We start from the raw sequence: 10637 nt of genomic DNA, 5'->3' as shown, positions 1-10637 counted from the left end.
CTTTTAGCACAACAATGTTATTTAAAGATCACTATTTTTAGAAATGCCACTGCTCATAATAAAAGAACAAAAAACATTTTGTACCAGAAAATAAAGAATAAAAGAATAGTTGCATTGCATAGCTGGAGATAATTAATTCACGATCTCTTGTTTGGCACCCTGCCGATATTGTCAATTCAAATGCATCTTCCCAAGCCTGAGTTGTCTTTCACTAGAAAGCATCTTGGCGAAACGGATGAGTTCTTCTTCATTTGTCCCTGCCATTTGTACTGCTTCATACATGCCAGATTCTAAGTTCACCCTCGATACTGGTTTCTTTAGCAGTTCTTTGCCAATTTGAACAAGCTTCAACAAATTCTCCTTGGAAGATACATCTACAGATGCCGTGTCGCCAATCAAAGTATCATCCTACAAACCGACCAAATAGTTCAATCGCATCCATCAGATCAATAAGTCACTTAAAATGAAATTCCTTTAATATATTCCTTTTAGTTGCTTGAATGTTGTTATTTACCTGTATCCGAAGGTAGTTGCTCTCACAATGCAATGCTTGGAATATGACGGAGGCATGGATGTCCACCATATCAGAACTAGCTTGACTAAAACTATCAATCAATGGTGTCATGCCACTGTTGTATAGCCATCCAAGCACACCCCACTTGGACGCCATGGATGCGTTAAATTTCTTTTCTTGCTTGGCTGATCCAGTCCCCAAAGAGAGAACCAGAAATTTTCCATAGTCGGCTGGCTTAATTGGAAAGAAGTCATCATTTTGTTTGAAACTTTCTTTCGTAACTTCATTCAAGGCCAATAATGTCTGTTCCCAGTCATTTAAGATGATTATAATCGAAGCATTAGTTTTTCTTCTGCTGAAATTAAGAATTGAAATGGTGTTCATGCATGAGATGACTTACTGGATTATTTGCAGCAATCCCTCCGTCAATGAGATTAAAGCTTCGGGACTTCCTGTTGAAGTCTTTGGTTTGAAAATAGTGTGCAGGAAGATATGTCGGGGCCGCAGAAGTACTTATGCATATATCTGACAGAAGAGCATCCTTTGAAACTTCCTTCTTAGTCTGTAGAAAAAGGGAGAAAGGTAAAATTAACTTTAAGCTTTGTATCAAGAGGAAGAAAGAGAGTTCATGCCAAATTTAAATAGTTTTTTCAGGTGGGGGAAAAATAGTACCTCAAAGGTGGAGAAGATGGTAGGCTGGAGAAGCTTGATGTCAAAAGTGGGAATAACTATATTTGTTAAAGTCTGATGGAGCCTAATCCCACCAAGCAATTGCTTGACTTTGGAGTGTAGATACTTGCCATCGTACTTTGGTCCCGCGATGCTACCCAATAAGCTCTTCACTGATCCCAAAATTCCATTGCTGCACGGAGATGCATCATGAAGCTAATATAAGAAGGCATCTATAAATTCTTGTCATAGAGAAATCATACAAATTTTCATTCAAGTCCTTAATTGCCTCGCTCTTTAATTTTTGACCTATAAACATGTGCATGTATCTCAGTCTGGAGTTTCAGGGGCAAATCAAAACTGGTCTCTTTTTTTGTTGTGGCTCTATGCTTAAGTATGACTAGAACCACTTCTCTACATCTCTAAATTCAGTATGTTTAAAGAGTTTGGACTGTGTCTCCCCATCCTTACCCATTCTTAGGAAAAATCTTTGGACAATTTTCAAGGTAGAAGTCATTGATTTCCTTCGCTGCGAAGAGAGGACGATTATTCTCATCTGGAGCAGCGAGCATGGCGGTCACCAACCCACCAGTGCTTGTTCCAGCAACAACATCAAAGTAATCTGCAATTCTCACATCCTCTCCATCAAGCTCCTGCAGCCAAACGCATGTTATTGTTGCTTTCCGATCGAGGAAGAACATTGCAACTATAGCTACAGAATTTTTTTATCTAATGAATGGAATAGGATTGTCCTACCTGAAGCTTGGATTCGAGGAAGGCAAGGATAGTTCCAGGGATGATGCCTCTCACTCCCCCACCATCTATGCTTAGCACTGTAACCATCCTTCCAAGGGAAGGAGGAGACCTTGGCGTGGCGGTGCCATTGCTGACAGTTGAAAGGCTCAAGCTGTGGGAACCCATGAGGCTTTGGCTAGTTGTAATACCGAGGCCTAGTGAATTCAGGACTTAAAACAAAGTTTGGTTTGTGCAATTCAGGATGGGGAACTAAGGAATGCTCAATAGCTTCAGTTATCATATGATGAAGAACCCATTTCTCGAAGTATTTATAGGCAAGAAAGGAGAGGAAAAGGTGACAGTTGAAATCAGTTGATCCAAGAATATGGTAAACAGGCGAAGGAAATAGTCCAAGAAATGCCAGAAAGAACTGAGTCAGACGACGCGGATAATCTAGGCATGATGCTTAGACCGGACCGGGTCCATGTAGGGCTGATTTATGATGCTAATACGTAACAGCAACCCATTAGTATTGGAGGCTGCCGCAAATCCCTCCCTTAAGCTGTTTCCACGTTTTTGTTCTAAAAAAAATTATTTATTATTTTTTAGTGTGACTCCACTAAGTTTATAATAATTAATGCCACGCGGTCAGATTATAATATGATGGCGTCAAGACGAATCATTCAAATACCAAAAGCAAAGGCTCATAAATGCATGGCTTCCCCTACGGATCAGAGTTACTGGTTTGAACGTATCAAGGGACACAGAAAATTAGAAAGGGTCAAGCAATTTTTTATTTTCTTTGGTAGAAAACGGTTAAACAATTAATGTTCTTCCCATGCTAGTTCTTCGAGAAGCCTGTAGATTTAAAAAAAAAAAAAATCAGAAAGTTGACTAAAGATGGGAATTTATGATCCGAGGACAATATATTTTAAATAAATTTAGATTTGATGTAAATCTATTTCGATTATAAATGGATCAATCGGTCTACATTTGTTTATTAACACTACAAAAGAAAAGATATCTTCCGGCGCTTTTTTTTGTCTTTACCGACGCTTTTAAGCGTCGGTAGATCCCCCAACGCTCCGCAAAGCGTGGGTAAGACGTCGGGCAGGTGGGCGTGGGCTCGATTTAGGCCGACGCGTCGAGAAAGCGTCGTGGATCTATGCCGACGCTTTTAAGCGTCGTTCGTTTACGAGGTAACCGACGCTTAGTAGCGTCGGCGAACTTGGACCGACGCTTAAAACGGGTGGTTTCTCTTGGACTAGGCCGACGCTTAAAAGCGTCGGCTTATGCTTCTCGACCGACGCTGTAAAGCGTCGGTAAAGGCGTGCCAGGTGGTGTGCCACTAGGTGCTTCCGACGATTAAAAGCGTCGGCAATAGCAATTTTTTTTAAATGAGGTGATCCAAGCCATGTATTAAGCTGCTCAGGCCTCCTTTCAGCTTCTTGTTTATCTCAAGAACTTGCTTGTTCAAGTTTGCCCAAGCTGTTAAAACATGTTCATGCCTCATGAAGGAAACTTCGACCAGAACTGTCCAATAACAATATCTATACTAAGATCCTATTTAAGCACCACGAAATATAAGCACCACAAAAGTTCTTAAGCTTATCCGATGTAAAATTATTACTCCTCAATGCTCCCTCTCACATATAGAACCTGAAAGATATTCGTGGGCTCCAATATCATGTCGAAATTATATCTAAAAATTCGGACATTTAGATGGATAAATCTAAAATTATGCAAGCACCACGAGTTTTTAACCTAACCAACCCGATGTGAGACTATTATTCCTCGACACCTCAAAGATTAAATGAACAGAAAAACAGCAAGGCATTCAATGACAAATTATGCACCTAATATGAAAAATACCCTTCCTGATTTGACTGCGCTCTCAATTAAACATTCACTATGTAGATGGAGCAAGGAAGCAAGTACCCCCAGCTGACTTCCTGAATAATGTAGGGCCGTAGCTCCAAATTCCAGTTTGAAAAATACAATCTTTTACAGTAATGCCACACATTCCAATCACTACCACAAAATCCATTATATTGATAGCTATACAAGCTAGTCTTCTGGGAGACAATCAACATAAATCTTTTGAACACAGCTAACAACATCCAAACATCCAGCAGATATTCTCATCATAAACAAGAGCGCTAAATAAATAAAGCAACATATAGTTGGAGTTCGGATGATAAATCCAAAGTAGTTCAGTATTCAGAGGATATGTAAATGGTTTCAGATAGTTCATAAGCAAATGAATAGTTGAGCAAGTAGTTCTACACTTCCTGGCGATAAACTTACCATTTTTCAATGGCTTTATAGATGTCAAATGAGGTAGAAGGTCTACAAGTGCTCCACCAATTTACCAAACTCATATTTTCCCTCATGAATCTGTGAGCATAGTAGAGTTTCACGTTTCAATAACACAAGAAAGAATTGATTCTTCATAGCCCAGGCATCATCTCTACAGCTATAAAAAGTTCGCTGTATAAAACATCTATACCTAATGTCTGAGAGTTATATTTACAATCCAAAGATTGGTAGCAAAAGTAAAATTCACAGATAAATGAATGGAGAGGCATAACTTTAGATCATTCGCCGCAAGGTCACCCTCTGTCGAACACTTGTTCAACTTACCAACCTTCAGGGGCTCCCATTGCACTTGAAACTCCTTCATTTCCTCACCATTCTGTAATTAAACAAAAACACATTACGACAAAATACACGTCACAAACAAGAACTTTTCATTCAAAATATTCATATTATCATATTTGATTACATTATACTTCAAAAACATTCTAAAAACATACATCTCAAATTTCTAAGTACACAATCTACGATGTATCAAGGGTCGACGGCATCATCATCTCTATGAGTAGATGAAGTATCAGTAACCTACATGGAAAAAAAAATACTTTAGAAACTAAAAATACGAAAGTCATCACGCTCATACAAGAATAAATTATAATTACATAAAATATTCAAATAGATTTAGTTATGTACCGGAGAAGCAAATCTCTGCAAAAAAGATGAAAATGGTCAAGCTGATCCTGCAAAGATTGTATCTTCAACTCTTGTCTCTGCTTCAACTCCGCCATATCAGTCATATGACTCTGCCTCATCTCCTCTATCCTTGTCTCATATGACTGCTTTATCTGTGCCATCTCCGTCTTCAAACTACAAACCTCTGCAGTGCTAGTACCTTGTCTGGCATCTTGGGTATATCGGCTCACTGCAGACAGCTGAGAGGGGGTAACTCCGACACCGTAACCCCTCACGCGACCATAACGTTCTGGGCCCATCAATTCGGCATAGACCTGAGCCTCGACGCAACTGGCCGCGTCGGATGATGATGACTCCCCAACGCGCTCTGAAATAAGAGTTGTAGCTCTTTCCTATATCTCTCTCTCAAAAAAAAACAGTCACATTAATATTTTAAAAGAAGTAAAATTAATAAAAAAATTGTGAACAAATAAAAAATGAATATATACAACTATATCTCTCGACTCGTCCCGGACAAAGCTGCCATTTCGGTGAGTATGGGTCATCTTAAAAAAACTCCACCTCACCAGGCTCCCTTCCATGCTCTACTATCTACACATACGGAAAGTATATTGGCAAACTATATATCATGATACGTGCTATATGTTAGTAGAGTTTCAAATAGTTTCAAAAGAACTTACGAATTCATTTCTACGTCTCGCATAACTCTTCGAGCCTGAAGTGTGAGGAACTGCTTGAGATGCTCGTGCAGCTCTACCAATATTAGAATATGTCTGCCAAAATAAAAGCACACAGTATAATATGATTCAATGTATATATTTGCAATCTATATTAATAATAAAGATAATATAAGATATTGAAACAATATACGTGACCTGTCCTCTTTCAGAAAACCAGTAATGAACAAGCTCCCTCCACTGCTGAGGGTATACATCAGGAGGAGTCACACGAGCAACCTCCTCCTCTGTCATACCCTCGCGCTTGAAGTCCGTCTTCAATTTTGCTTTATATTCTTTCCATTTGCGATTGAGGGACTTTAGCACCCAATCATGGCTCTCTGGAGGGAGTACAAACTTACCCTACAACAAGATTCAGAATGTTATAATAATATTAAACCTCAAAAATAAAATTATGATACTAAGCAAATTAATATACAGGAGGTGTCGAATTAAAAAGAATAAATTCAATTCATTACCTGTATAAGTCTAAGAAGCTCAACCTTATACGAAGGAAGCATGTCATTCCACTTCGTATAGTTGAGCGGACACAGCTGACCCTTGCGTGCAACCGATCCTAAAAAGCTTGATAGTAGACTTCCAGCTCTATTGATGGGCTGCCCCAATTCGTTGCATCGGATGATGATCTTCTCACCCGGAGGAAGCTTCCACACATCCTTTGCTTGAGTGGGTCCCCGTCTCGTCCTCACCGTCCCTTGTCCATCTATTAAAATTAAATAAAATATATCTTAAGAAGTTGAAGACAAATATGAACATAAAATATGAACTTTAAATCAAATTACCTTAGATCCGGAGCTCATCCTCCGGACAATCAGCAGGAGGCTCGCGCTGATCCTGACTCGTGCTGCTGGGACTGCAAGGACTGATCAGAAGTAGATCCCACCTGAGAATGCTGGAACTCCACATCTCTAAATCGTCTCCCTCGGGGCATATTGTTACCTGGTATGCAAAAAAAAGAATAAATATACATCTATATTGAAGTCCATGCATTGCTGCTTAGTATATTGATTGAACAAAATTCCAATATGATTTTATCTAATTTCTATCTTGACTTACGTGCAAACTAAATCACCTATCAAATTTGATCGAACTAGTAGCTTTCCAGATATTATATCTCCAGAATTCAATTGATGTTTTGAAGATGGAAGCTTAAACTTGATCATAAATCTAAAATAGCATCAAATAATATATTGTGCTTCATGTTCAAGCTTCCATAAGTCCTATTAATTTCAAAATAAACCTAATTCCTAGTATTTAAACATAACAAGACAAGAAACAATAATTATACTCAATCATAAAAAAGGAATTCCAGTTTTCAATTTTAAAAAGAAAAGTACACTTTTATTTATTTAATAAGAAGAAAAAAATGCCACGATAGAAGAAAGCCAGATCTGCCCCTCGGCTACATGTTCTAATCAGATCTAAATTTGATGGACACTTATATAATCATTGTAGGATTGTTGGATACATAAATCATTATTGAAGGAACATACATCAAATAATGAGGACAAAGAACTATTTTAAAATAAGATTCAGATAAAAAGTTACAGGATGCAGAAATAAGATAATAAAATGAAGATAGAAATACAGTTAAAGAATGAGGTCCAGACCCAAAAAAGAAGATGTAGGGAGGTAAAGACAATAAGATAAGAAGGGATGCTACAATATGAATGAGGGGAGGAGAGAGAGAGAATCAACAAAAATAACCATAAGGCAGGGGTTCTTTGATGTATCCAACAAAGTTCGATGGGTAAGAGGAAGTAATCACTAGATTTTTCAGAAAAACCATTATGAAGTGCACAACTGCATCATACATAACAAAGTAAGATCTGTATGAACTCACTGAACCTAGATATCCTGTACTTGGATATCCTTTCTTTCACTCATGAAAAAAGTGAACAAAACGGACTTTATTTAACCTAAGTTATGGTTGACCAAATCATAATAAAGAGACAGAATGAGTTAAAGAAAACATAAAAGCATACATCTCACCTAATGTCTACATAGATGAAACTAAACGTGTTTTCTTGTAAGCAAGAAGCACGAGTAATTACCACCTCATATTAGCAGTAAATCTTTTCAGAATCATAAGTGTGACCTTATAGAGGTAGTTGAAGTAGGCTGAGTAACCAAATTGTCCAGTACATGGTGAGTATTTAATTTCCACAGATAGCCAAAAATTCAAACCTTAGAATCTACGGAGCACCAACTCCTTTAAGCACAAGGACACAACAAAATATGGGAGAACAGTCAAAAAACCAGCAAGCACAGAATCTCAGAATGTACTTCTAAAGCATACACCAGTCCAAGTGCTGACACTTCCAATATGCCAGGTAACTTTAGCATGTCCGAATATTTCCTTATGGTGTCGTAACTTTTCTTTTCCTGTAGAATCAATATAACATGAGATAACTGCAGAAGCACCAACCTGAATGAGATGTAATCACTCCGATTAGCAAAAGTGATTATGCGTTTGGAATTTGGTTTAGGTACTGGAAAGAGATGTTTTAGAACGTTTGCTGTCCTTTGACCAAGCTGCAATAAGTCACCAAATCAAGCACACTGAGATGAATTTAGCAAGAAAGGGAAGAAAATAATATCTTGGTGAAATGATAATATCCACTATCAATGTCAAGGAAAAGAGCATGTGTCACAAATCAATATTAAAAAGGTAAAGAATCTTATTACTGCGATTTGAAAGAAACCCAATATCATGTGATCTGAATGTTTACTAAGGAACATGATATAAGACAACAAACTTTCTTGATCTAAAGGATGTATCAGCTAGATCGGTTACTTTATTGATATTGTAACTTTTCTCTAGGTCTTATTGGTATCATTCAGTAGTGAAAAAGTATATCACAGCAAAAAAACCACTAATGAGAACCTTGTGACTGGCTAGAGTCCATAGAAGTCCACTTAGTCCCCTCATATTTGGCTAGGTTTCTAGCCAACCAAAGTTTTCTAAGATCAACTAGGAAAGGAAAGGGTAGGTCACAGGTAACTATAAGTCTAATGCATGGAGACCACCATCAGAAACATAACTTTCCACTAGGTCTTATTAGTATCATTCAGTAATGAAAAAGTTTATCACAGCTAATGAAAAAAAAACACTAATGATATCCTCCATTTTACTCATATTTTACCATATTCTGGTCATGATTCTGTCACTTACTTGAATCATCAAACAAATTTAACTTCTCCCCCCTCCTCGCATATTAACCTTTTGGACAGGATAAACTCCAAGATAAAGCTTCGTATACTATCTGAACTTTCAAAACAACCAAATTGTTATCTGATGACTTTCTATGGACAGCTTGAAGTCCTCGTAAGGTAGATACATATTTAAATTTGACTTCATACACAGGATCCTACAGTATAAGTCCTTCTTCCCTAAACAATATGGGCATTTTCTGCTTTTTCTCAGTTGGCATGAAGGGACCAAATTCACCTAGACTCTGCCTGGTTTATCTGCAGACCTAGAAAATTAATCCCAAGCCCTTCCTAAAGATTGTAGAATTAATCAATTTTTTAACTTAGCCAAATAGCAACAAAATAATAAAAAATAATAATTGTTCAATGTGCATCAACGATCATACTTATCAGGGTTGCCGCTCGATCGAGGTTTGAGGGCTGCTCGGACGGCGCCGGAGAGGAGGGAGGAGGAGGAGATCCTCGGGCGGAGGCAAAGCTAGGAATCTGTAAAAAAAGAAAAAAACACCCACGAACACACGAACAAGAAGAGGCGGAGAAGGAGGAGAACAAGCGAGAAGGAGGGAGAAGAGGGAGGAGGATCGGGGTCGCGCGCTGAGTTTTGAGGGATTCTACCCTTAGACGACGCTTATAAGCGTCGTCCTTGATCGACGCTCCACGCGTCGGGTATATTCGACGCTTATAAGCGTCGTGTTATCCAAGGGCATAAAATGACGCTTAAAAGCGTCGTTCTAGGTCCAGTTCCCACTCCTTCCAGCAACGATTTCGCTAGAGGGCTGTGACGACGGATTTAAGCGTCGTCTATTCTTTTAAATTGCCGACGCTCTTAATAAGCATCGGCAAAAGTTGACCCGGTAGAAAATTTTGCCGACGCTTTCTCCTAGCGTCAGCAAAAATGGGTCGGCTTTCTCTAATTTTACTGTAGTGTAAATAAATTGAATTTAGATATAGATCTTGACTCGTTTAAATTATTTTAATTTGTTTAATAATTGAATCGGATCATTATCCGATTCATTTAATATGTTTAAAATCTTCTTAATCTATTTTAAATCTAGTTAATCTATTTTAAACTTGCTTGATTTATTTATTTTTATTTCTTGGCTAAAGTGGACATTTTATACATCACAGGTACAAATATATCCAACAGAATTGAAAAACAAAAGGTCCGAAATGCTCCAGACAGCTTAATTTATTTTCAATCTATTTAATCTAACCAGCTTAACTTATTTAGTCTATTTAAATTTATTTAATTTATTAAAAAATTATTTAATCTAGTTTTATTTATTTAATAAATAGATTATGTGTATCGTATCAGATTATCTATTTAATTAAAAAAATAACTTAAATATAAACTTTTAATTTGTTTTATAAATAAGTTAGATTTGGATTAACGGTGGTATCCCTTCCAATTGCCATTCTTAAACTTGACCATATGCAAATCCAAAATCTGACAATAGCATGAACCCAAGTGATGGACCATCAAAAATATACTCGCAACCACCCATCCATTTTTAATGGAGGGTCCACATCCACCGTCATGCACTCTAGGCTCTTCAATATTGCCGGTCCTTTCAATCTATTTTTCTTTTTGACCTCGTTGATCGGCCGGCATCAGGAAATAATTCTTTATCATTGGATTTTTTTCCCCTCATTTTCTTCGTTATTTCTTAATGCAAAGTAATTTGGATTGGGGTTTATGAGGTCTTTAACTGATCTCTTGTAATTTATCCAGTAGATGTGGGAATAATTAGATGAAGGAT

The 10637-nt window shown here is 37.6% G+C and overlaps 1 protein-coding gene and 2 long non-coding RNA genes across 3 annotated transcripts; all 3 read right to left on the bottom strand.

The window, feature by feature from the left end:
* On the bottom strand, positions 1 to 2350 carry LOC120105639 (patatin-like protein 2). The gene is made up of 6 exons (XM_039118300.1): positions 1940 to 2350; positions 1655 to 1836; positions 1187 to 1376; positions 915 to 1076; positions 515 to 817; positions 1 to 408 (listed from the first exon to the last, which is right to left on the bottom strand). The coding sequence occupies exons 1-6, from the start codon at positions 2102 to 2104 to the stop codon at positions 172 to 174; spliced, it is 1239 nt and encodes a 412-aa protein (XP_038974228.1). The 5' UTR covers positions 2105 to 2350; the 3' UTR covers positions 1 to 171.
* A 1780-nt stretch (positions 2351 to 4130) lies between these two features.
* On the bottom strand, positions 4131 to 4792 carry LOC120105638. Its single transcript, XR_005507991.1, has 2 exons — positions 4735 to 4792; positions 4131 to 4613 (listed from the first exon to the last, which is right to left on the bottom strand). It is a non-coding gene; the product is annotated as an uncharacterized LOC120105638 (long non-coding RNA).
* Positions 4793 to 5280: 488 nt separating this feature from the next.
* On the bottom strand, positions 5281 to 5647 carry LOC120105637. The gene is made up of 3 exons (XR_005507990.1): positions 5608 to 5647; positions 5416 to 5518; positions 5281 to 5319 (listed from the first exon to the last, which is right to left on the bottom strand). It is a non-coding gene; the product is annotated as an uncharacterized LOC120105637 (long non-coding RNA).
* Between the last annotated feature and the right edge of the window lie 4990 nt (positions 5648 to 10637).

The sequence above is a fragment of the Phoenix dactylifera genome, unplaced genomic scaffold (assembly GCF_009389715.1).
Source record: "Phoenix dactylifera cultivar Barhee BC4 unplaced genomic scaffold, palm_55x_up_171113_PBpolish2nd_filt_p 000332F, whole genome shotgun sequence".
NCBI lineage: Eukaryota > Viridiplantae > Streptophyta > Magnoliopsida > Arecales > Arecaceae > Phoenix > Phoenix dactylifera.
Note: the sequence above shows the minus strand (reverse complement) of the source record. Positions and strands in the feature narration are given on the sequence as shown.